This window comes from Syngnathus acus, chromosome 12 (assembly GCF_901709675.1).
Source record: "Syngnathus acus chromosome 12, fSynAcu1.2, whole genome shotgun sequence".
Classification (NCBI taxonomy): Eukaryota; Metazoa; Chordata; class Actinopteri; order Syngnathiformes; family Syngnathidae; genus Syngnathus; species Syngnathus acus.
Window position 1 is genome coordinate 3,152,804 of NC_051097.1, and position 27,682 is coordinate 3,180,485.

At 40.2% G+C, this 27,682-nt stretch overlaps 1 protein-coding gene across 3 annotated transcripts; it reads left to right on the forward strand.

Moving 5' to 3' along the window:
* The first annotated feature begins 212 nt into the window (after positions 1–212).
* On the forward strand, positions 213–27,668 carry ehmt1b (euchromatic histone-lysine N-methyltransferase 1b). 3 transcript variants are annotated; one of them, XM_037266338.1, is made up of 26 exons: positions 213–263; positions 4,727–4,814; positions 6,029–6,549; positions 7,052–7,280; positions 7,390–7,538; positions 8,566–8,691; positions 8,850–8,918; positions 9,015–9,114; positions 9,977–10,093; positions 11,178–11,455; positions 12,628–12,860; positions 13,178–13,375; positions 13,452–13,534; positions 13,638–13,744; positions 14,215–14,337; positions 14,488–14,589; positions 15,409–15,513; positions 16,275–16,429; positions 16,826–16,996; positions 17,230–17,374; positions 17,474–17,551; positions 18,426–18,541; positions 22,874–22,960; positions 24,197–24,275; positions 24,900–25,075; positions 26,637–27,668. In XM_037266338.1, the coding sequence occupies exons 1-26, from the start codon at positions 243–245 to the stop codon at positions 26,824–26,826; spliced, it is 3,846 nt and encodes a 1,281-aa protein (XP_037122233.1). In that variant the 5' UTR covers positions 213–242; the 3' UTR covers positions 26,827–27,668. The 3 variants fall into 3 exon arrangements, with proteins under 3 accessions (XP_037122233.1, XP_037122234.1, XP_037122235.1); XM_037266339.1 differs by lacking the exon at positions 213–263 and adding an exon at positions 315–483; XM_037266340.1 differs by lacking the exon at positions 213–263 and adding an exon at positions 5,108–5,208.
* The last annotated feature ends 14 nt before the right edge of the window (positions 27,669–27,682 follow it).

Genomic DNA, 27,682 nt, shown 5'->3' on the forward strand with positions numbered 1-27,682 from the left:
TGAATGTAACTGTAAAACGTTAGCATTATAGAGAGAGACAGACAGGCAGATAGATAGATAGATAGATAGATAGATAGATAGATAGATAGATAGATAGATAGATAGATAGATAGATAGATAGATAGATAGATAGATAGAAAATAATAAAAATAGTCAGGTGTGATATCGCATCTCGGAGGGTGGGCGGGGGAAATTTATCTACGTGACGCAGCCGTACATGGGCGGAGCTTAGTTCAGGCACCATGGCTTCGGTAAAGACCGAGGTGAGTGACTGAACCTTATCTACTGCAAGCTTGTATCACTTTCCTCTTTTTTCTCAGAAGAATACATCACTCCGTTGTACGCGGGGGCTTCGTGGTAAAGAGGCATAACTGCCGTCAATTTGTTGTCCATTTCCCGCTGCCAGCCTATGCTCTCCTGCTTTTGTGCTCACCGGAGGGCTGCTGAACGTGTAGGAAGATGCTGCGCCCCGGAACCTGAATGGTGTGTGCAGGCGCGGTTTATGCTAAGCTCCGCTCCTTGAGTTGTCCATACATGCTCCATGTCGAAAGCAATTTTTTGCCCCTGTCTACGTTAAGCCCTCCAAATAAACCAACACGGGATTCATTTTCGCCCTTTTAGCCAATGCCGTTCATGTTTTGGCTGTGTAGAATCTTGCCGGTCTGTGGTGGCCAATTGCATACCACTGCTGTTTAGCTTTTTGCTAGTTAGCAGACTACAGAAATACGAACATAGCGACGTTTATAAAGACTTGGGGTCAGCATCTTCTCATAAAATTAAAGTGTAATTACGTTGTAATATTTGGGAGAATATGCTGCTGTGTTTGGCTCTGTTAGTGTAGGTATCGTATATAATACTATGTATGCTAGCTACCTAAACACTCAAGGCTGGTCAGCTTCCACTGTAAACACATGGCACTGGCTTGTGAGCATTGGTGTTTTCTACGTTTTAAACAGGCATGTCTTTTATTTGTTATTCTCGAAGTACGGTGTGCCTCCTCTGTAAAGCAGACCTTCTTTGGCGTGTTATTGTCATGCTTTCTGTCTTTGCTAAGCACTCAGGGCTAACGTAACTCCACAATAACAAAATACAGAAATTCTCCTGTGACATTTGAAGAAACGTGTGAAGACGCAATAATAACCATTCATCCACCTGAACGTTGGTGGATTTTTGTTTTTCCTTTGAGGCGCTGTGGTGTTTGGCAGGGGTCGCCCATTTTGCGTTGTGATGGCATCGACTGACTGGAAAGGTGGATGGTGAAGGAAGGCTTCATCTGTGAATAATCATAGCTTTGTCTTCTGTACCACACTGATGATAATTGTTGGCCTCCGAGGTTCACAGTTCAGAGGTTGCGGGTTCGATTCTACCGGCCCTCCCTGTGTGGAGTTTGCATGTTCTCCCCGTGCCTGCATGGTTTTTTTTCCGGGTACTCCGGTTTCCTCCCAAAAACATGCTGATTGAGCAGTCCAAATTGCCCGTCGGTCTGAGTGTGAGTGCGGATGGTTGTTTGTCTCTGTGTGACCTGCGATTGGCTGGCAACCGGTTCAGGGTGTCCCCTGACTACTGCCCAATGACTGCTGGAATAGGCTCCAGCATGCCCGCAACCCCTGTCGGAAAAAGCAGCATGGAAGTAGGATGGATGGATGAAATTTTATCTCAAAAGTACAATAATTACCGGTACTCTGTATCAGTGAGTGCTCAAACAGAGAAAACTATGCTTGTACGGGTCTGAAAAAATAGCAGTATATCAAACATACATATGAACACAACTAAATCAGATGTGTCCTCCTAAAATGCTAATTTAGAAGACAAAAACATATCAAATGAACAAATATGTTAAGTGTCAAAAACAATATGTACTTTTGTATGTTGTATTTGGAGTGAAATAACAGCAAGTATAAAGCTAGTCTCTGCTGAGAAGTTCCCATCATGTCTCAAAAAGCTTTATGTGAACAAGACAGCAGACATTTTATACATGGCTGTTTACGCTTGGGTTGTACATTTTCTTTCTTGATTTCCTTGACCTCAATTGCTATCGGACACAATGAATCCACAATCAATAGCACATTATTGACTGAAGACTGAATCGATAAGAATGCCCATTTCTTGTTTAGGTGGCTTTAAAGTCAAGTTGCACCACCTAAAAATGCAATTGTTTGTAACGTTGTGCAAATGCGCAGTTGTTTGAGCCTTGGCAGAGGTATGCACTCGACGCGCGCTCGCTCATATTCACTTCATATCTACTCTATGGCTTGTTGTGTTTAGCTACTTGGACTTACCTCTATCCCACGGAGCGGCGAACAATTGCGAGTATTTTCAAGGGCGCAAATTGTTCACTCGGAAGACGTTTGCCAGATGTTCGCCAACGATGTGAGGTTGTTTTTTTTTTGTTGCACTTTGCTGCTCAATGGAATAGGCTTTATGCTTAGCATGAATTCAAGGGTGTCCATAAAGTCTCTAGTGTAGATTTAATTTGTTTTGGCGACCTTTGCACTTCATTAAACTTTTCCCTTAGTACATATAATACAGGCAGTTACATTGAATGCATATCATTTTATGAGGTAAAGTAGCTGTACTACAGAATTATAAGATGCGTTGCTTTCTGATTTCTTTCGAGCCATGTTTGATTCACTGCTGCTGTCTTTGTATTGAGATGGTCTCTGCAAAGTGTTCTTTATAAGAATTTCACAGCTGCTTTTTATTCCTTTCATAAAGTATTTGAGACGACCTCAGTCTATGTAGAGGTCTGCACTCGTGAAAATGTCTCGGCCATTTCAGTACCCTGTTTTTTAGTTTTGTTTTCCCGTGTCTCAAGGATTGCTCGGTATCTTACATAAAGTAATCTAATTGAACATTCCGAAGCAGAGATTCTTTGTCAATTTGTCAACGTTTGATGGGATTTTTCATTTTCAACCGTTTTTTTTTCTTTGTCCCTAAATAAATCCTGAAGATAATTTGCATCTCTACGAAAAGAGCCCAATCTGCTCAGCGATTAGTGATAAATTAGGAACCTGAAATTCACGATGATACAAAAACACATTCAATCAAATTTTAAAGCAAATATTAGTTCCTGAGAAAAGTAACATACTATTAAGATGGTTACATTTTTACTATTTTGCTGTGTTGTTCTGTTGAAGAGTTTATCTATCTCTTAAAGCAATCATTGTATTAAAACAGCAGTGGATGGGCAGGAATGCAGGTTTTCTTTTCTTTAGGTGAACACAATTAATTTCTCATTGTTTCATGTCACGTGTGACAGTGACACGTTGCTGCTTGTTGTCACTGGCTGTCAAACTCTTTTGGTAGTTTTGACCTCGTGTTTTTAGTAGGGAGTCTGAATTGTCTGAGCAAGTGAGTAAACCTAAGAACAGATAACTAGCCATCTAATGAACAGGTTTTATGTTGCTGTTTTGTGGCCAATAGGTCCACCTCAGTGTTTCAGAAACTCCAAGGTATTCCGCTTTTCCATTTTCATGTCATTGCCCAAAATGATTTGAGGTCTTTGACTGCCACCTGCAACCACATTTGATAGCCTCCTATTGACGTGCATTGGCTTCCAGAGCCCTACGTTTCCCCATCTAGTGTAAAACTGCGGCGATGGCTGCATTGTGGCAGTAAACAATTCAGTTGCAAAATGGCGGAGATCTTCAGACAGGCTTCTCTGCCTCCCTTCCCCCTCCCTCCTGATATAGCAGTTGTTTAACTGGCCACCACTAGGGGGCGGAAAGAGCACCAAGCCATTCATAAACCAGTCCATAAAAATGGATTATTTCCCTTTACACACAAATTTAGAGAAATTTCTTTCAGACCATTGATCTGTGAGAAGAGCCTTGCTCGGACGAGATGTTCTTAGGGAGACATGTTTGGTATGGGTGGCTCTCAGGCCTGACATGGCGCTTGCTCGCCCTGGCTCAGAGAACCAATTGTGTTCAGTTCTGTAAATGTATGCAAAAGCCCCATTTAGTTTTTAGATTGATTGTCCTATCTGAGCCCTTGGTTCACATGTATCTTCTGGATAAGCCATGAAATGCAGGTTTATCTGCTACAGATCATTTGGACTTCAGTAGGTTAAAAACAGAAAGAAAACATTTAAGAGCAATATTGTTTTTTTTTCTGCCACGGTCAGCACAATGTTTAGTTATCTGCTGATTTTGTGTACAAACATCCCCGCAAGGGGAAGTTTGTTTTCCCGGTGAAGTATTAATTTTACTATTACATTCCTGGTGAAATATTCATTTTACTAATACATTCCATTTGAGAAGGGATTGTCATGAAGTGGAAAGGAAAATAATGTTAAATTTGATAACACTGTGGACTCCATGACCTTTTTTTTTTTTTTCCTTTGGTGCTTTTTCAGCCTATGTTTGGTAATCTCTTCTAGGAGAAGTGACACAGTAGACAATATACCATATTTAATGCTGCAGTGATCAAATAATTATAAAGTAGTAGTAAAGTATCACCAGTTTTCCGTCGGTTTGCTCTGAAGCCCTCTGTTGTGACGAGAAACGTTTCGGATGCTTGACGTGATATTCTTCACCAGCCTTGTGTTCATCAAAATGAAGACGAAGCCTCCTGTTGTACTTAACTATATGACATTAATAGACCTCAAATACAGTCCTGTCTTTCCCACAAATGCAAATCCTTATACCTACATGTATGAGCTATACTATTTTCAAGGTCTGTCTAACGTTAGGTTATTCTGATGAATCTGTTCTTCTTCCATTAGCCTACTGGTCTTGCCAAAGGAAGCAATTACAAAAGTGAAGAACCATCAAATAAGGAAGGACTGGACCTGGCAAACAATGGAGGGACAGGTATCATTTTTACATATGTGATGCAGGAGAGCAGTTCAGTAAAAAGACTAACACACTACACCCTATCTTCTGTGATACTTACCTGTCCACCAAATGAATCACCCAGAAAGAAATTAAAGTTCACAACTGTTGATATGCCCCTCTTCTTTTTTTTTCTTTTTTTTTTAGTGGTGTTTGCATTTGTTCTGGAAATTGGGAATATGAATTACTTGTTAAAACAAAGAAAAAAGTTAAAACCAGCAAATTTAATTTAGTTTAGAATTTAGTTCAACAGTCCTTTTTTCTCTTTCAAGGCATTTAATCGATTGCAACAAGGCTGCTCTTGGAAGAAGTTTCACCTCTCATCCAAGGATACATCAATTCATGCAACAAATCTTGGTTAGGATAGACCAGGGTGAGTTGGTGTGGAGCTTAATTATCCTGATCACCCCAAGCTGTCTGTCCCAACCAAGCCTTGCTGAATGAACTGATATAGCCTTTTCAGGTGAGAAATGAAACATCTAACAAGACAAACACAGCAGTTCAGTTGCGATCAATCAAACTCCTTAAGAAAGAAATGATGTGGTTGAATGGGAATATCAATAAGCACAGTCCAACAGTTGACGGGGAAAAAAATGGTGTGGATGCGAGTGGTGTCACGATACCAGAATTTCAGTAGTCGGTACCAATACCTGTGATTTACCACGATTCTCGATACTAATTTGGTACCACGGTAAAAAACAACAACAAAACAACAGAATCCACTTACTTTTAAAGTCACTAATTTATTTAAAACGGCTTAAACAGTATAGAAAACTTAATACATTAAAAAAGAGCAGCAGCAATGGCATGGAGCCTTCAAGTCACACATCTATGAAAACAAGCAAGGCTGATAATAAACAATATTCAACTATATAACTTAAAACAGAGCAGCAGTGGCATGGAGCCTCTCAAGCCTCAAACCTCTCAAGCATTTTTTGCACGGTGGCAAATACTCAGACAACTCAAACATTAATTGCCAACTTAGAATGTCATTAAGTATTTTTGCATAATGGCATAAAAGATGGAGGAAAATTATACAGTTGTAAGAGTATCTGTCAGTCTGTCTGTCTGTCTGTCTGTCTGTCTCTCTCTCTCTCTTTCTCAATATCTCAATCTATCGATGGATGAACTATGGTAAAACTATACTGTTTCTTTTTCCCAGTCTAATGTACACGTTTGGTTGTCACCCATAGATGAACACAAAGGGGAAACAGACAGGCTGGCCTCTTTGCCTGGTGCAGAACCAATGCTTATTGGAACTGAATGTGACAACGCAAGCCACAGCAGCCCGGCAAACAGTTCTACAACGGAACACAACAAGGAGTTACCATTAGTAAATGAAAATGGTATTTCGGACATGGAGGCACCACATGGTTCTGTTACTGGGAGCAATGGATTTATTCTTGTTAAACCGCAACATGAGGACAGCTTTGAAGCCATGTCTGGTTTAGCGGGATCCCCCAACAGGACTATCCGACCACATACAAGTCCCCCCACAGTGGTACACTTGACCAAACCCCCCTCTTTGCCAGCCTTTGGGTCTCCTCAGACTTTAGGTGCACTAAGGACTGACCCTATTACAGGAACTGCATCAATGCAGGAGACAATAGACTCTAAAAATGGCATAGCCCCAACTACTACAGCCTCAAACACCATCATGATACACAGAGCTCGCAAAACCATGTCCAGGCCTGCTGTCACTCTCGAACAAAAGGTAAATGAGTCCAATGTTTTTTATTTTTTACAATGAATGGTTTTCTCCCTAGAATTTTCAGTGCACTTGGATGCGAACCTAGTGAATGCTAAATAGCAATTTTACATGATGCTGACATTGAGCGGAATCTTTACATCGCCAAAATGTATTTTTTCAGGAAACTTAATCAATTCCTCTCCTCTCCTCTCCTCTCCTCTCCTCTCCTCTCCTCTCCTCTCCTCTCCTCTCCTCTCCTCTCCTCTCCTCTCCTCTCCTCTCCTCTCCTCTCCTCTCCTCTCCTCTCCTCTCCTCTCCTCTCCTCTCCTCTCCTCTCCTCTCTTCTCCTCTCCTCTCCTCTCCTCTCCTCTCCTCTCCCCTGCTGGTGCTGGAAAACATTCATGGGATGCATTCACGCCAAAGCTCAGACAATGTTGTTGGAACAGCTTCCAAAGTTTGAATCACACCTTACCTTCCCACCACTATTCAGGAGACTCACAGTGTTTTTCTTTTGTGTGACTGGCAGCTTCTAAAAAAGGAATTAAGAGAAGCAAACAATGCCAAAATGGAGACCTTGGTTTCATCCGACACACTGAAACCTTCACAGGAGTGCTCAACAGAGAACCATCTACCTCAGATTCCTTCGGATCTGCCAGCTTCAGCACAAATCCCTTCATCGACATCACCAGCAACTGCTTTATTTTCTTACCCTCCGCACACGTCAATACCATCCAAGCTTCAACATGGTCACACAGGTTCCAGATGCGAATAACCCACTGTTACACCACCAAATACTTTTTGCCGGGGGCCTCTTGGATTTTAAAATAATCAGTCCTCTTTGGGTGTATTTGTCTTGCGATGTAGGCGTCTTCACAGGAGGCCTGTCTTCCCGTAAGAAAAAAAGAAGGATGGGAACTTACAGCCTGATTCCCAGGAAGAAACCTAAAATTCTTCGCCAGACAACAATGTTGGAAATGTTTAAGATAGTACACCCCAATGCCAAGATGCCTGAGGTATGTGCTCATTACACGGATCAGATATAAATGAGCTTGTGGTCGCTTATGATTTGTTGTTTCTTTGACTTGAATCAACAGCTGTACCATGTCAAATAATTTCACTAAACTGAGTCAAATGTTCCACTTGAAAATGTACCGTTCTTGAATCTTAAACTATCCCATTTATTGAGTTTAGTTACTGAATCATCTTTTATTGGAAAGCTGTGCACCCCTAATACTTAACTATCCATCCATCAATCCATTTTCTATATCGCTCGTCTCAACGGGGGTCGCGGGCGTGCTGGAGCTTATCCCAGCATCCCACTGCCTGGATGGTTGGATGTAGTATTGATAAATATTGTCTGTCAATCTGTCACCAATGACACGGGCTCTCTGCCACTCTGTGTCAGACCTACAGGTGCATCAAACGGTACAGAGGGGAATTATTTTGGCAAATACAAGACTAGACACATACATGGGGCACCAGATATTGACCAAAATATATATGATTGCTCCCTCTGCCCAGCAAGACCTCAATGTGGGACTTCCACGGGCAGACTTTGATTGCCTGGTCTGTGCGTATGAGTTTCAGATCATTATATTTGTGTTTATCCTGTTCAGGCGTGTCTGGCCGCATTTCTTGGTGTACAACGGGCCTAAATATGGAAAATAAACAACATTCCACTACATATGTTTCCTTTTACACATACAGTAAACACATTTCAATATACTGTGCGGTACCACCTTTGGCAACGTTGTACATTTATAAAAGTATTTTGACTATGGTTTTGTTAGTGTTACAAGTACCGTAATTTTCGGACTATAAGTCGCACCGGAGTATAAGTCGCACCAGCCATAAAATGCCCAAAAAAGTGAAAAAAAACCATATATATGTATATAAATCGCTCCTGAGTATAAGTCGCCCCCCCCACCCAAACTATGAAAAAAAACCGCGACTTATAGTCCGAAAATTACGGTAGTTATAGTCATCCCGGATCCCTAATTTCAGGTTATATTTTATATTTTGTTCTGTCTTAACTCCTAGACAAATATCAACGTAAATGGAGAGAAGATGGATCATGCGTCTGAGGAAGATGAGGAGTCAGATCTGGTGGATTCAGAGGAAGAACAGCAGCCGAAAGGAGAGGAACTGGGCATTGATGTCTTACAAGTAAGTTCAACATTTGAGTCTATCGCTGAGGTTTGCCTTGCTTGCTGAGGAAATACTGAATCTTACAAACTTGCAAAAGGGCTGCAATTAATTTGACGTATAGTAATTAACGTAGCGGTAGCGTGTAAATGTTTGTGGTTAAACTTGTCGTTCATTAGGTTGAGTGTGAGCAAGATTCGGAAGAATCTGGAGAAGATGAAGAGGAGGAAGGCATGGAGTCAGATTTGGTAAGGCAACAAAATGATTCAAAATGATTCTGGTTTCAAACAATTTTCTCTTTCTCTGACACCAAAATCATCTCTCTATACTTTCATTCGCCTCAGAGCACAGAGTCTAATCTAAAAAAGTTAAAGAGAAAAACAAAAAGAGACCATGCCTGTCTCAGGCCATCTAGGAAGTACATGAGGATGGTCAAAGTCAAAGGTAAGAACTCCCAGGAAACCGCACCTGTACTTTGTCAGCCATTTTAGTCTCTTGAGTGTATCCGCTTGTCGGCTGCCAGCATCAGTTGATCTTTGTTGCCTAGCAGTGTCCCCCCCCCAGTACAAAGTACTTTTGCAATTTCTATGGCTTCTTTAGTGTGTGTGTGTGTTTGTGTGTGTGTGTGCGTGCGTGCTTGCGTGCGTGTGCCCGTGTGTGTACGTGTGCGCGTGTTTACCGTAATTTTCGGACTATAAGTCGTGGTTTTTTTCATAGTTTGGGTGGGGGGGCGACTTATACTCAGGAGCGACTTATATACATATATATGTTTTTTTTCACTTTTTTGGGCATTTTATGGCTGGTGCGACTTATACTCCGGTGCGACTTATAGTCCGAAAATTACGGTACTTTCTTGCGCAATTATCAACAATGATAAGGTAAAGGGCAAAATAGACGGGAAAAAATCTGATGTACAGTATCTTTTAATATTCCACAATTTTACAAATAACGGTAATAGTTTATGACGATGACTAATTCATTAGGTATTTTTAACTTTTGAAATTATAAAAAAGTGGGGTCATGGGGAGAACCTGCTAACTCACACATGGAATGCTGATGCCTGGATTTCAGCCTGTGACCCCTGAAATATAACATGAAGATAAACCCTAAATAGACTCTAATAAACATGTGTACTATGCACACATTTTTGGCCAAGGACTCAAATAAATGATGAAGTCCTCATAATTTTGCCCTCACAATTTAGACACTTCAGTTTTCACCACCTTCGAGCTCTAATTATTATTAATACCCGAGTAATACTGAGTCGTGCTCTTCAACCAAATTTTATTGCTCTACCCAAATGCAGAGTCCTTTGCTGACTCTCCAGCTGTAGTTATGATGCATACTGAAGACACAAACAAAGACTCCCAGACAACACAAGACAAAATTTCACTCCATGAGCTGGATGCTCCTGATGACAAAGGTGAGCTCGGAAGACAGATGGAGCCAATAAAACCTGTATATTTTCTATTTTTGTATCATATACAATATTTTATTTCATATACAGGGTCCGGCAAAATGATTTGACACATATAATGCCATTTTGTTTTGTTTCGTTTCGTTTCATTTCATTTTCGTTTCGTTTTCGAATTATGTTATTTTGGTCTTACCGTTCCCACATTTTCTGGAGTTCCGGCGGTGCAAGGTCGGCTGGTTGATTTTCGTTTCAGTGGTGATCCACCGGCTCTGAAGTTAGTTACCTATAACAAGATCGTGTTTCGAGCAGGTCATGTCTATCAAGTCTGAAGCGCAAATGGAACGCTCGTTGTGTTGCAGTTACAGATTCGTTCTTGATAAACGTTTCCACTATGAAAGCGCGATGCTCACCGGTCCAATTCATGTTAGCAACTGAAACAAAACAAAATAATAAATAAACTATTTTGTTTCTATAATTTATTTGCATTTTATTAAACCTACAAATGTGACAGATCATTTTGCTGGACCCTGTATAATCACAATCGTCATACAAGGTGTGCATGTTTATCAGCTGTTAGGAAGACAATTTGATGTTGACACTGTATTTACCAAATATAGTTATTTACTCTATTTCCCAATCTCAAATCAATTTTATGCATACAAGTTTATATTTACTAGGCTTTTATCTCTGTGATTCTTTTGAGTGATTTCCCCTTAAACCGTCTTATATTATTTTGTACAGCACGTTCGGAAAATATTCATAGCACTTAATTTTTCCTACATTTTATCATATTCTCATTTCAAAATGGAATACTGTATTTTCCTCCAAGGTACTACACAGCACACCCCATCATGACAGCATTTTGTCAAATGTATTTACTAAAATAATAATATTAAAAAAAAAAAAAAAGTACATACTATGGTTATTGTCAGCATTTGTTCAATACAATGACAGAGCTGTATAAAACTTTTTTTTTTCTTCTGGAAGCTCTCTATCTGGTAAGTTTTGAGAGTGAAGGAAAACTGCTGTTGAGTTTGTGCAGCAAACAACCGCCAAGTGCTGTTTTGGAAATTACTTTTGCACTTTGCAGAGACATCAAGTTCAACAATGGAAGAGGCCCAGGAGCTACCACTGTGCAGCTGCCGCATGGAGACACCCAAGAGTCGAGAGATTCTCATCCTGGCAGATGGAAAGTGCATGGCTACGGAGAGTGTTGATGCACAATTGAGCCGCTGCCAGGGGGCTGTATTGAAACAAGAAATGATGCGTCCCTCCAACTCTGTTCAGCTGCAAGTTCTATGTGAGGACCATCGCAACGGCATGGTCAAGCATCAGTGCTGCCCTGGCTGTGGCTTCTTTTGCAGGGCTGTAAGTATATGCCATTACAGTATCAACTGGGACATACTGTCAAGAACGTCTGCAGTTGGTTCCTCAGCTCAAGGCCTAAGTAAAAAATGTGGGCCTTCATCACAATCCAAATTTAGGAAAATACGTATTGTGTTATCATCACATTATTTCAGTGACACAATGGGAAAATAACAAAAAGGCCATAAAATTAGACCGTTGCAGGTGAACATCTTACCCAGCAAAATGCTGTCAAATAAATATTATCTTCCATACAGTGCCTTGCGAAAGTATTCGGCCCCCTTGAACCTTTCAACATTTCAGGCTTCAAACATAAAGATATAAAATTTTAATTTTTTGTCAAGAATCAACAACAAGTGGGACACAATCGTGAAGTGGAACGAAATTTATTGGATAATTTAAACTTTTTTAACAAATACAAAACTGAAAAGTGGGGCCTGCAATATTATTCGGCCCCTTTACTTTCAGTGCAGCAAACTCACTCCAGAAGTTCAGTGAGGATCTTTGAATGATCCAATGTTGTCCTAAATGACTGATGATGATAAATAGAATGCACCTGTGTGTAATCAAGTCTCCGTATAAATGCACCTGCTCTTTGATAGTCTCAGGGTTCTGTTTAAAGCGCAGAAGAGAACCATGAAGACAAAGGAACACACCAGGCAGGTCCGAGATACTGTTGTGGAGAAGTTTAAAGCCGGATTTGGATACAAAAAGATTTCCCAAGCTTTAAACATCTCAAGGAGCACTGTGCAAGCAATTCTATTGAAATGGAAGGAGTATCAGACCACTGCAAATCTACCAAGACCCGGCCATCCCTCCAAACTTTCATCTCAAACAAGGAGAAGACTGATCAGAAATGCAGCCAAAAGGCCCATGATCACTCTGGATGAACTGCAGATAACTACAGCTGAGGTGGGAGAGTCTGTCCATAGGACAACAATCAGTTGTGCACTGCACAAATCTGGCCTTTCTGGAAGAGTGGCAAGAAGAAAGCCATGAACTGACTTATTTTATTGAGGCTTTGATATCATAACCTCCTGTTATGATCAGCGGATGTCAAGAATATTTGTCAACTGTAAAGCTTTTTAATACAGATTAATAAAAATTCTTTTGAAATAATGCAATTAGTATTTAAAAATTAATTTGCTTGAGCCTTTTTATCTTGGCCTGTGCAGGGGACCTTCATGGAATGCCAACCAGACATGAACATCTCACATCGCTTTCACCGTGCCTGTGCCTCGGTGCTGAAAGGTCAAAGTTTCTGTCCTCACTGTGGCGAGGAGGCAAGTAAGGCCAAGGAGGTTACCATCGCCAAGGCTGACACAACCTCCACTGTACCCGCCACATCTGCTCATGGACCAGCTCCGCTGGGAGCCCACGAGGGCCGAGCGGACACAACCACTGGCAGGTAAATTCCTTGTTACCTTTTAACTGACCTATGCAGTGACTTAGGCAAAGTGTCCTAAAAGTGCTTTTTTTTTTTTATTACGGGCCGTCATTTGCTCTTTTTTTATTACATTTTATTATTATTTTTTTTTATAAGCCAAACTTGAAAAATACAATCGCACCACTGCTCAAGTGAACTGGGAAACAAATAGTCAAACTCACAAATCTAAAGTCATTCACTGTTGTTCGTCTTTGGTCTGTGAAGATGATCAGCACCAAGAATGCATGCGTGGATGGATTTTGGTGTGAAATTAAGACACCGTTTTTTTTTCTGTTCAGTTCTTTATGTACCGCCGTGGCGGGTGAAGGAAATGGAAGAGCAGACAGCTCGCTTTGCGCTGGTTTGGTACCCGGGCTAGACTCCCTTGCGGTTCCGGGATCCTTCAGTAGCGCAGAACTTCAGGACGCAAGAGCCCCATCTCCAGTTCTTCCTCGAGAAACTCTTGAAAGCATCCTGCTTGCTCTAGACACAGAAAAGTATGTAGTATGAATTTATTTGACATCAAATGTGACTTCTGCCATTTTTCATATTTATATTATTTGTTTTAATCAGACCAAAGAAGCTGCGTTTTCACCCGAAGCAACTTTATCTCTCAGCCAAACAGGGAGAGCTTAAGAAAGTTGTGCTTATGCTTGGTAAGTTAAAATGTTTCTCTTGTCATTCTATCATCTGCGGGCAGCTTTCTTCTGTATTCATGGAAAAATTTAAACATGATTTCCATTTTCACGGAATATGCAGTAGACGGTATTGACCCCAACTTTAAGATGGAGTCGCAGAACAAACGCACCCCTCTCCATGCTGCAGCTGAGGCAGGACAGAAGGAAATCTGCCACATGCTTGTGCAAGTGAGAACTTATCTCCTTAGTCTTCTCATGGTGAAGTGGTTAATTTACACAGTTTGTACCCTACAGACTTCACTAACTCACCGTTATTACATCCAGATTAGATAAGGTTATGTTTCCATCCGTTTGAGCTTTTCTATTTCTTTTTGCATATCATACCTGCACTTTAAGTATCAACCTAAACTATTGGGATTACATCTAATTCAATTCAGAAGCTTTTCAAATCCCAATCATCAGCCCAAATTAAAAATAACTTGTTTGTCGACTCAATGGATTTGTGTATGCAAGGTCAGATGACTCGTGTCTCACAGAGTTGCTTTCATTTCTTATTTCTGTAACAAGTAATCCCCCTTAGTCTGTCTGGATGCTGGTAAAGTTCACAAGACGGGTTGTTGATGTCATGCCGTTTTCCAGTTTGCTAACACAACAATCATAGGAACTAAAAAAAGTAATCAATGTTTCTTCGCTTAAAGGCTGGTGCAAACTTGGAAACTTGCGACGAAGATCATCGAACACCACTGATGGATGCCTGCGAAAACAACCATATAGAGACAGTTATGTACCTGCTGCGAGCTGGAGCCAGTCCTATGCACAAGGTCTGTCTGTCACCATCACTTGTCGGCTGGCACACAGCAAAAGAAAAAAAAAATCACACAAGCCTTTCTGATCAGCCTGTCACATTCATATTTGTTGTTTTGAGAAATGTATACCTAACTGGTCACTACTAAATTATCTAATCTACTCAGGATGTTGAAGGCTTCACGTGTCTTCACCTAGCGGCCAAATCTGGACATTACAACATTGTTGAGTACCTTCTGTGTACTGGATACGTTAACATAAACTGCCAGGTCAGTAACACTTTGTATGTAATTATGAGGTTCTTTGTGACTTACCCTGGCAATATTTCCTGAGGAGATATGACACAGAATTTACTTGACTATGATTCTACTGAGTTTAGTGACTTTTATCAAATAATAGTAAAACAAACACGTACCAATGCTTTTGTGCCAACATATAAGAAAATTCTGTCCAACCTTAACATGTATTTTTTTGGGGCAATTTTGATGAGGAACGTTTGTAATTCTGCTTTTTATTTCTTTAGAAGCAAATTTCATAAATGGCTGTCTCAAGGCTAAATTGGCTCATTCAATATTCAGAATGTCTGACTTGCTGCAAGTGATAGGCAATCTCGTTAAAAAAAGTATATGTTGCAAAACTATCCCCTGTCACACCAAATTGGCATATCAGCATTTGACAGCTTGTGCATTTGCATTGTAGCTTCCCAAAACCGAATAATGATGCATGCTAAAAGCTGCCTCGTGTGACGTATAAAAATAAGAAGTGAGTCTTTGGTGTTAAACTTTTCATTCCAGCCCACTTTGGATAGCTTTTCACTGCTCCACTCCCTATACACCTTGGAAGCTGAAAAAATGTGGAGTCTACTTCAGGCCCCAATTTTGTGTTAGTGCCTTTAACACACAAAAGAGACTGTAAAAGGTTGGCTTTGAATTTGTGAAAGTGGCTCTTCGTTCATGTATGTACCAAAAGGTTAAGAGGAAAATCAGTTTTACATGATTATGTTTTGTAGGTGGACAATCATGTGACAAGCACAGTGTTATTTTAAGCTTAACTATGAGTAATCAGCATGTTTTATTTTTTTCCTACAGGATGATGGCGGTTGGACAGCTATGATTTGGGCCACAGAGTACAAGCATGTGAACCAGGTCAAGTTGCTTCTGTCCAAAGGAGCTGACATCAGCATCAGAGACAAGGTTGCCCTAATGGTCTTTCCAGATTACACCATTTTTTTGCCATTCGTGACGGCCATGCTGTCAGACTACAAGATAAATATTGTTCTGTGTCTTGGAGCGGCGTCCTGTCACATTACAAGTCAGTCACCGACCAGACCTTGCCCAACAGTCGCCTGCTTCTAAGTCAGTTCATCGGCGCAGGTCTCTCGGGGAGGCGGTACAAGCAGCTGTCATGAGGCGTTACGCGCATATGCAGAAAAGGCCGGAAAAAAAGAGAGGGTGTGAGACTATGGACCTGTTCCTGGATTGTGGAGAGAGTGCAGTGTGATGTTTCCTGCTTACAATAACATTAGTGATTGGACAGACAATGATACCGTGAATAGCATCTCTTCCAGCTTGTTCCCACACGCACATAACGCAGAAATAGTCTGTCAGCAACCGACTGTAGTTTCTAACTTCCACCAACAGACTGTATGCAAACATTACACTGGCACTATGGACTGTCTATTCTCCTGAAATAACTTGAGGTTACAAATTTGTGTATTGACACCACTTTTGCTAATCTGCTATTAGCTGGGGACATTTCAGCCACAGCTCCACAAATCTTTCCTCACATTGTGGTCCACCGGAGGGCACATGACATTTGTCTGTGACACGTTTGTCGGCTGATTATCGGGCTACATTTGTGTCGTCTGACGTCGGCATAAAACATACTTAACTTTGGATCTTTTGTTTTGAGAAGAAGTCAAGCATCTAATTCTAGGATGGGGTCAAATTTTCAGGAAGAAAATATCTGCCTTCACTGGGCAGCGTTCTCTGGTAGCGTTGAGATTGCCACGCTGCTCCTGGACGCACACTGTGATCTCCAGGCTGTAAATATCCATGGGGACTCTCCTCTACACATAGCTGCTCGGGAGAATCGTCTGGACTGTGTTGTGTAAGTCGCTGAAGTTGTGTGAAGGCTATTACAATCTGATGTCAGGTGTCATACTTTCATGTTTCTGCAAATCCCCCCATTGCATCTTTCTCACTGAATTGTTATTTCACAGCATACTTTGCCTTTACTCTGAGGTGTTTTTTTTCCTCAACTAGTGTTTAACTGATTGTAAAAGGTTCTGAAATCCGGCCAAGATAATCAAGAAGGTGACAATCGGAGTAAGGCATTGTTGCTGCTATGCTGTCATGTCACCACACAACTTGGAGCAGGAATTCCCAGCATTCACAGCTATTGACTGAATTTTACTTTTTATGTTTTGAATTGTAATGTTTTGTAAAAAGTACATTGCAACTTGCGAAAAGTAATTTATTTAGTTAACAGTCCTCTGCCCTCCAGGCTTTTCCTGTCTCGAGGAGCAGATGCTTTGCAAAAGAATCGTGAAGGAGAAGCCCCTTCAGACTGCTGCAGCCACAACTCAAAAACGTTTGCAGCACTGCAGGCCAACAGGAATGAGAAGGACACCCTCGACGTCACGTTCATTCAAGCAGCGGATAAAAGCCTTCACAGGTTTATTGGATTATGTGCTTTATCTTTTAATTCATGGCCTTAAGCAACGTTTCATATTAAAAGGTAATGTTAAAAGAGGGCACGTAGAGGGGATAAAATGCAAACCAGGGTTATTGTGAGTGACTATGATGAGGTAAACAAAAAGCTGGCAAGTGGGTTCTTGCTTTGTGTACCAAACTGCAAAAACTGCCAGGGACGCTCATCAATATCGAATGTGTGTGATTTATGTACAGTGACATTGCTCTCGGGCAGGAGAGAGTTCCTCTCCCCTGTGTCAATGCTGTTGACAATGAATCTTACCCAGCTGACTACAAGTACATCCTGGAAAATTGTGTCACCTCCCCGCTGAACATTGATAGAAACATAACACACTTGCAGGTAAGTGTATCCCTGAGAAATTCCTAAGAAAATAGCTGCTGTCCCTATCCTATAATCAAGTCACCAATGTTATTGTTCTGTGTGTTTATGACAACACAGTACTGCGTTTGCAAGGATGACTGTTCTTCAAGTGTCTGTATGTGTGGACAGCTCAGTCTGCGCTGCTGGTATGATACGGTAAGGCAGATGTTAGAGAGTTTTTTTTTTTTTTGTGTCTAGGAGCGCTCCATACAATTTATGTTTGTGTGCAGACCTAGGTTTAATTTTAGATATGGACAACCGGGGGTGTCCTGATATTGGATATCAGCAAAAAAACAAGGATTGTATTTTACTGCATTGTATCTGTAATCAAATATACACGTTCCCCGATACAACTAGTCCATTTCAGATGCGGCTGCAGCACTTTTATTAGCAGCACCCAAATCCAGCATGCACATGATCGCAACAACAATGTGTGTGAATGTGCTACTAAACTGCATGGCTATTCACAATAGGTCTTAGAGGCTGCACATACAGTACACCAGTGTTAGATTTTTTTGTACAATTTTATTCAACCATGAATGCATGTGATCATCAAGGAAGAAGTGGGATGCTACAGAGAGAGTACAAGGGCAAGAAAAAGGCTTTGTTCACACTGCAGGTCAATTCAGACCTGCCCAACACGTAGCTGATTTTCTTTCCACGCAATTTGAACAGCACAGCTCTATTTTTTTCCTCCAAATCAGTCGGTTGAAGCACAAAAGTTATGAAAATGTCACAAATGCGGCAGAACTGAGAGCGAAACATGGGGCCATGTTTTCTTTCATAAACACTTAGCCACATGACCTTGTGTTTTGTGTCTGTACATGATGTAGAATTTTGCAAACGTATGTATGTCACTGGACCGATGCATTCTGTGAAACACAATGTAACAAAGATAGGATTTCGCAAAAAAAGTATGAATTGGGCATCATGCTCTGCAGTGGGAATGAAGCCCATAACAGGAGGGATTAGAGGTGACACGATTTATCGATTAATTGACAACTATCATCAACTCCTGTTGAACTTTTAGGACGGTTGTCTTCTACCTGAATTCTGCCGCGAGAAGCCCCCTCTCATCTTTGAGTGTAACCATGCTTGTTCCTGTTGGAGGACCTGCAAGAATAGGGTGGTGCAAAATGGACTTAGGTAAAGAATATTTTTCTTTAGTATTTGATCACCTAAACCAGGGGTCGGGAACCTTTTTGGCGGACAGAGCCATACATGCCCATTTTTTACAAATAATTTTCCCGTGAGAGCCATACCATTTATTAAAAAAAAAAAAAAAAAAAAAAAAAAAAAAAGCGATAGGCTAGATACAATTAAATGCATGTATTTTAATTAAGACCAACGATTTTTTTGAGTGCAGTAATGTATTCTTTTTAATAACGTCACCAAAAGAGCCATATCTGGCTCGTGAGCCATAGGTTCCCGACGCCTGACCTAAACTATAAAAGCGATCTGTTTTGGTTTAGAATGTCTGTACTTTTGGGACTATAAATGTCTCAAAATTAAAGACACACCAGTTGAAAAATGCATCATCAAAAGGAAATAGATAGAAGAAAAATAAAAGTTGCTCTGCTCGATACTGTATTGTATGCGTGTGTGTGTGTGTATACATAGATAGATAAACAGACATATATATATATATATATATATATATATATACACACATACACATGCGCGCGCGCACACACACAAAGATGAGACCAAGAGCAGTAGGTCTTGGACTCGTACCCAAAATAGGCACAGCCAACAGAGTTCTTTTAGGGTGTCAAGGTTGAAATTCCGAACACAACCAATATCGACAGCATAGAACAAGTTCCGGTTGGATTCAAAACTGTATAACTTTTTTTAGAAGTTTAAAATGGCTTACCTTAACTAGAATTCTGTTTCATTTTGACTCAAGGTAGAATCCTGGATAGTTATTGTGCCTTTCAGTGCTGCAAAACCTTGTTGTGAAATAAGGAAGCCACATGATAAACTACAGATACGCCACGTTAGTTGACATGACTACTATTGTTTCTCTCCGTGCGTTCTTGGTTTATTTGTACTTCAGTTGAAACGGTACTTGGGCCGCAACTGATGATATTGCATAAGATCACAATGAACAAGCACGCTTATTAAAAAGTGGCTTACTGCTGCCTCTTCTTTTTCTTGAAGAAGATTAGTGAATGAGATTTTGAGGTGACAGTCCAAGCTGTAGTATATAGTCGCATTTGAGTATAAGTTGCAGGACCAGCCAAACTATATACAGGGATGAGGATTTTCCACGGATTTCCATGTTTTTTTCCGTCGAAAGTATCATTTTCGTGAATCGTGTAAGTCCGTTGAAAAAATGTTGTTAATATATAGGGGGGGTGGTGTAGGGAAGCGGGCAATGTTAGCCTCGGCGACTCGCGAGCATTCGCCCGCCCGCCTCGACAGCATCTTACGGAAATCGGCATGCCTCTGTAAACCTAACTAACTGGCAGCAGTGATGCGACAACATCCGCGTTATTTTCGGCAGCATTTTGGCGCTACTTTCGTCACATCATTTCTACTTGTTAACATAACTTACACAGCGAACTAAGTGTTTTTACACCGCCACAATGTGAATTTGCGATTGGGTTTTCTTCACTTGTAGAAGAGTTATTTAGTTAGATAGATCTAGGGATATGTTTTTTCACATTTGCCATTCTCATCCCTGTATATTTAGGTACCGTATTTTCCGCACTATTAGGCGCACCTAAAAACTTACATTTTACTAAAAAAAAACAGTGCGCCTTATAATGCAGAGCGCCTTATATATGGATCAATTGATGAATTTGTTGATCCATACTGGTTGTACACAGGGCTCTGCCAAAATGTTTCAGTGCGTTTTAGTACGACTAGTAAATTACAAGGTCGCATCGCTTCCCAACATTACGGCAACTGTAGTCAGGGGGCGTCACCGAATAGCTGTTGTACCCGCGAGGCTATTTCATTTCAAAATAGGCTGCTCCGTTAATGTTTCGAGTAAATTTACGGATTGATATGGAAGGGAAACATAGGTAAGCAGTACCAATGCGTTAGATCGAACTTTAGTCAGTTCCGATCATTTTATAGGAGAACGTTTGAGAAACGCGGTTGTTTACACTTCGCTGAGGCTCATGGGAGATTGCGAGCTGAGGCTCATGGGATTTTGCGGATGGCTAATGCTATAACGATAGCTGCTATACGCACCAGGCTATTTCATGTCAAAATAGGCTGCTCCGTTAATGTTTCGAGTAAATCTACGGCTCGATATGGAAGGGAAACATAGGTAAGTAGTACCAATGCGTTAGATCGAACTTTAGTCTGTTCCGATCATTTTATAGGAGATCGTTTGAGAAACGCGATTGTTTACACTTTGCTGAGGCTCATGGGAGATTGCGAGCTGAGGCTCATGGGAATTTGCGGATGGCTAATGCTATAACGATAGCTGCTATACGCACCAGGCTATTTCATGTCAAAATAGGCTGCTCCGTTAATGTTTCAAGTAAATCTACGGCTCGATATGGAAGGGAAACATAGGTAAGTAGTACCAATGCGTTAGATCGAACATTAGTCAGTTCCGATCATTTTATAGGAGATCGTTTGAGAAACGCGATTGTTTACAGAGGGCTCGTTGGTTATTGGCTAGTGGATGCATACCGCAACCCTAGTCAACCTCAGTTTGTTGCAGTATAGCTTCTATTTTATGCGCCTTATAATCCGGTGCGCCTTATATATGGACAAAGTTTTAAAATGGGCCGTTCATTGAAGGTGCGCCTTATAATCCGGTGCGCCTAATAGTGCGGAAAATACGGTACATAAAAAAGTGAGACTTACAGGGCCTTTTTTTATTCAGAGCACAGTCTACACATAGGTGGAGCTTTCATTTGGTATTTTGTTAAACGTTGCACTGGGAGTATTGGGCGCACCATTTTCGTGAATCGTGTAAATCCGTTGAGAAAATGTTTATTTATGGGGGGGTGTAGGGAAGCGGGCACGTTAGCCTCGGCGACTGTATGCGGTTGGCCGATGGAAGTAGACTTTTCCCAGCCAATCCCCATTGTGTCCCTCATTTGCATTAAATTCAAGGCGGAAAAGCAAATCTAAGTCCGCTGTACCTGACACTGATGAGGATTATAATCCATTCAATTTATGATTCTTGATTCTCCCTTACCGGTATTTTTTATGCATAAAATAACTAACATTTATGCATAAAATAACTATAACATTGTCCAGTTCTCACACCCGTGGAGCAATTTCTCTGTCTGCGTCCCGATCATACCCCAAAATCGCGGTCGACGGGCTGCACCTGCAAGTAGACCTGTTTTTGTATTTTGGTCTACGATTTCATCTCCCGTATTGTCCGGACTATAAGTCGCTCCAAAGTACAAGTATAGAGTATAACTCTCATCACCCATAAAATGCATAATTAAGGAGGAAATGACATATACGTATAAGTCGCATTTTTGGGGGAAATTTATTTTATAAAATCCAACACCAAGAACAGACATGTCATCTTGAAAGGCAATTTAAAATAAAATAGAATAGAGGCAATAACAGTCGGAATTATTGTACAGTATGCAAACGTTACATAACACAAACAATGAACTGAGAACGTGCCTGGTATGTTAACATAACATATTCTGAGTTATTCAGATAATTATAGCATAAATAACGCTAAAAAGTTTACCAAACAATCCTAGTCACTCCAAATCACTAAATCCAATGAAATCTTCATCTTCTGTGTCATTTTTAAACAACTCCGCTAACTCCGGAGGTAGAAGATGCGGCGCTTCCTCTTCTACATTGCTTAAGTCAGACTCATCGTCAGTTGCAGTTCCAATTATTCCAGGCTTTCTGAATCATGACACACATGCCTTGAGCGCCCTCTTGCGGTTTAGATTGAAAATAACATGAAATGATATAATAATAATAATAAATTCAAATCCAATAAATAAATAAATCCACAGTATAAGTCCCACCCAGCTATGAAAAAAACTGCAACTTATAGTCCTGAAAATACGGTACTTTCTTTCATCAAATTAGCAGGTGGGCGAGGCAGAAACGGCCAGTGAGGCATAGTGCGTCTACCAAATTCACCAACACACCAAACTAGATTAATGCCCCTGCACGAAAATGATGATGTGTCTGCTTTTTTTGCAATAGTGCAGACTACTCTACTTTCTGTCACCAAATCAGCAGGTGCGTTGGGGGCAAGGCGTCTTCATGCGCCGGCACACTCAGATGTGCTCATCAAAGCCCCAAACGTGCTAGATTGGACTTGTGCTGTAAGCGTCTTTGGGTTTTTGAAAAGCGCTATACAAATTTAATGAATTATTATTATTAAGAAAATGAATTCGTGCCAGGCCGATGGGCTCTGTCTACCAAAATAGGACCCATAGTCTGAAAAATATGGTTGCTCGTTGGATTAGGAAGCAAATGTCTGAATATACCAAGAGAGAACTAATAATATGTCATGTAACCCAGGACCAGACTTGAGCTCTTTAGGACCACTAAGAAGGGCTGGGGTGTACGAGCACTACAAGACATACCACAAGGGACCTTTGTATGCGAGTAAGTCTTTCACTTATTTAGTCCTGTCACTTAAAGTGGAAGTTTTCAATTTTGAAACCACTAGCAAGATTTGAATATGACCTCATTTTATTAATCCCCACCCACCACTCACTTAAATGCCCCAGTTTGATTCTCAAACTTGGCCTTTCATAATGGCTTTTACTGTCCTGCTCATCGGTATTGGCACCCATTCATATTTTGCATGATCTCTACGATCTCTTCTGAAATAAATGGAAAACCGACAAAGCAGAAAACATTTAGCCCAAACGAAGGTTTGTCCAAGCATACCTTGGCAAAGTTTAGTCGATGTTTGATGTGGTCCTTTTTTTCTTTACCATTTACGCCAAAGATTTTTTCCACGTCCAGGTAGGTTCTTGACACTTATCTACTTGACAAACCTTTTAATCACATTATGCACTGTTGAAAATGGGATGGCAAGATTTTGTCGTTGGCTTTACCAGTTGACAATACCAATGACACAGCAGACTTGGAGTTTTCAATTTTTTCCACCCATTGATTATTGTTTTAGATTATTTTTATTTGCTCTTTCATGAAAATAGTACAAGTTCTTTATAGAAAATAAAATGTTTCACTTGATTAATTTTCTTCACAGTATATTCCCCATTATGTACTTCAACTTGGGTGCCAATAATAGTGAGCAGGACAGTATGTTGTAAGTGTATAGTTCTGAAGAATGAATGCTGTCTAGCTTCAACAAAACAGCAGTGGTAATATTAAGGTAACAATAGCACTGTAATCAGCCAATGTTAGCCACAGCTGCTACGTTGGTAGCATGACTATTTCTTGTTGATACAGTTGTTACCAAATGAGGGCACAATGTTCTATTCCTTTTACATAGGGGCATAATACAAAATACTAGTTAGAAAAAAGCTCCTGAAGCCCAGGCTAACAGGTAAGTGTGCTGTTGACCGCCTAAGTGTACAGTCAACGAGGACCACTTCATTGGTCACACCTTCCGTAATCTGTTTTTCCTCCTTGGGCGCGGTGGTTTCTTTGAAGGCCCCCGTAACTCAAAAATATTTTTAATAACTTAATGGATTTTCTCATTGGAATTTGTCAGGACTGCTTGATGCATGTGGTTTTAATTGTTAGTCTAATTATTAACATTTCACCAAATTGAGTTAAATCTCAAATTTGATAAACCTTTGAGTGGTCAGTCATGTGTTTTAAAAACAATATTGGCAAGTGATTGAAGTTGACTCTTGCTTGTCACAGGTATGTAGGTGAGATAATCTCTGAAGCAGAAGCTGAGATGAGGCAAAACGATGCTTACCTCTTCAGTTTGGATGACAAGGTACAGTTGCAATTGTCCACTGTGAGTTTCCATTGACAAAAGTAAGAAAGGGTAGTGCTGCATAATTAATCAAAATTAAATTACAATTACTATTTCATTCCACAATTATTAATATCCATTAAGATCAATGCAATATTTTTTATACAAGGAAAACATGCTTGAATATTTACATTATACTTTTTTTTTTAATATTCGAAAATAACTTGTATGAATTTTGTGTGGTCCAAAATGATCTTGCGTAATTATAGTGTTTCAAAAACTTTATTTTTATATTTTTTACATGTTTAAACATTTTCTTGTTTTGTCCTAAAAAAATAAAAGATTATTTCAATGATCATTATTGTAATTATTACCAACATAATCGTGATGAATATTTTTTTCCTAATCAAGCAGCCATAAGGTAGGGGATCTGGCCATTATAGTTGATCCATCCTCGAGGACTTTTTGGAATAGTGATCCATTCAGTGGTAGATGGCTTGACAGACATAATTGTTGTTGCTAGTATACGTACATACTACTACCATGTAACTCATAGTATATTTCCTTTCAGCGATGGACCGTCATGTTATTTACTGTATGAAGTTGATTGAGAATTCATATTATTCTTAAATCCTTGCCTCTCAGCCACAAGATCTTTACTGCATCGATGCACGCTTCTATGGCAACATCAGTCGGTTCCTCAACCACATGTGCGAGCCCAACTTGTTTGCCTGCAGAGTGTTCACCACACACCAGGACTTGCGTTTCCCACATATTGCCTTCTTTGCCAGTGAAAACATCAAGGCAGGAGAAGAGCTTGGGTAAGAAATCTACTTTTTTCCCCCCATTATTACCGTATTTTTCGGACTGAAAGTCGCTCCGGAATATACGTCGCATCAGCCATAAAATGCACAATAAAGTGAAAAAAAAATCATATAAGTCGCTCCGGAGTATAAATCGCATTTTGGGGGAAATTTATTCGACAAAATCCAACACCAAGAACAGACATGAACGAGCAACAACAGGCTAAACGATACGGTATGCTAACATGACATAAACACAAACGAGAAGCTGAGAACGGGCTTGATGTAACAATAACAGTTATTCAAATAACTATAACATAAATAACACCTTTATCAAACCATCTGTGTCACTCCAAATCAATAAATCCATCAGAATCTTTGTCTTCCGTGTCACTTGAAAATAACAACAACAAAAAAAAAACACAGCTGTTGACGCCGGAAAGACTACGTGGGCCGCGGACGTCAGACTAGATATATCAAATAAATGAAGTATAAACAACAATTTTATTGAACCATCCGTGTCACTCCAAATCAATAAATTCATCAGAATCTTCGTCTTCCGTGTTACTTAAAAAAATAAATAAAAAATAGCTGTTGACACCGGAACAATGTGCGTTGCTGACGTCAGACTAGATACGTATTTCAAATAAATGTGATATAAAAACAACAATTTTAACGAGCCACCCGTGTCACCCCAAATCATTAAATCTACCGGAATATTCATCCCCTGTGTAAAAAAAATAAAAAAATAAAATAAAATAAAATAAAAAAAAATAAATAACAGCTGTCGATTCCGGACCTACGTGCGCGCTGATGTCAGCCTCGTTGTCAGATCTACATAGTAATAACTATATTGTAGCGTTACCAAAGTACCAGGCAAGACATGGGTTTGATAACCGGCTCTTTATTTCACAAATCAAGAGCTCAACATGTGAGCCAACACACGCAAGCGCCCTGGATCGCAATCCCCCGCCCACCCTAACCCTAACCCAAATCCCCCCGCTGCCTTCACGGCCTCCCTAGAAAATCGGAAACTACTGAAATCTAACAACATACACGTTGCTACTCTAAATAAACTATATATCAAATAACTATAACATAAATAACAAGTTTATCGAATAATCTGTGTCACTCCAAATCATTGAATCTCCCGACTTCGGAAGTCAGTGAATGGAACTCATTGTCAGTGAGGCTCCAATTATTCCACAGCCATAGTGCGCCCTCATGCGGTTTAAAGTGAACATAACATGTGAAGTGATCAACTATACTAGTAAGTCAGTAAAGTGGTAATGATCAAGTAAAAATTTGTGAAAAAATTCACATATAAGTCGCTCCTGAGTATAAGTCGCCCCCCCACCCAAAGTATGAAAAAAAACGCTATAGTCCAAAAAATACGGTATTATTATTATTGCACACACATCCACATCTTGGAGCTACTTGTGGGCTTTAGTTGCCCATCTCTGTTGTAGCGGCTAAAGTTGTATGTAGCTGTCATAGTGAATATGATTACATGCATTCTTAATAAGAGGGCAATGTACACTTTTGACTATGCATTGCTTTCCTTTTACTCACTTCTCAGATTTAATTACGGCGACCACTTTTGGGAAGTGAAAAGCAAGGTGTTCAGCTGTGCATGTGGCTCCTCTAAGTGCAAGTACTCGGCTGCAGCCATGGCTTTGTTGCAGGCAGATAGCACACCAGAGAATCAGCAGCAGCCCAGCGCCTTGCCTGACACCAGCTCCTCCAACGGCCCCTCCAGCCCCTCTTAAAAGTTGCCTCGCACCCAGCTTATTTCCACATGCGACACGTCTCATGGACCAACGTCCATATAAACGCTTTACAGATGAACTTGTACTGTATAGAAACACAACCCTTTGACCCTTGGACAAACTTTTGTGATGGTGAACAAGATGCACAATCGGACCCCTGAAGAACGTACTGCTGAAATGAAGACATTCAAAACATCTTTACATTTCATATTTAACTTCACTGGGAAGAAGAACTTGGATTTTTGTTGTTACTGAGAACCATTCCTCCAAAGTCAGCGCATATGTTAATTTAGGTGAAAACAATTTTTTTTCCTTTAACATTTGAAAACTGCCTAACATTTTGGAGAAAGATGAATTGTGCAAAGGTGGGCTAATTTGAGAGTAAAGACAGGGTGCGATTCCTTGATAAGGTAAATTCAATGAACTTTAATGATGTTTGCTTGTTGAAGGAGAACTCAGTTGTAAGGTAAAATATCCTATTATTGAGGGAGAATGAATTTGACCAGATAAGGAGTAACGAAAATGGTGCTCTTCTTTTTAATGTACATGTTCATTACCTAGGTCATCATGGTTTGTAAAATAAGATAACTTGTTTTTTTTTTAATGTTCTGTTTTATTTCCAATTTTTTAATTGTACTTGTAGTGGTTCTGTTCATAATTTTCTTCCATGATTTTTCCAACATATCTTTAAGCATCGAGTGGAGCAGTGACGGTTCTGCAAAATTTTAAATTCAAGAGAAAAAAAAAATGCACTTCCATTATTTTCTGTTACACATTTGTGGATCGTCAAACAGCATTTGAATTGGTTGTATCTTTTTCAATAAATTTACTACTAATGTGTTTATTCTGAGCTGGC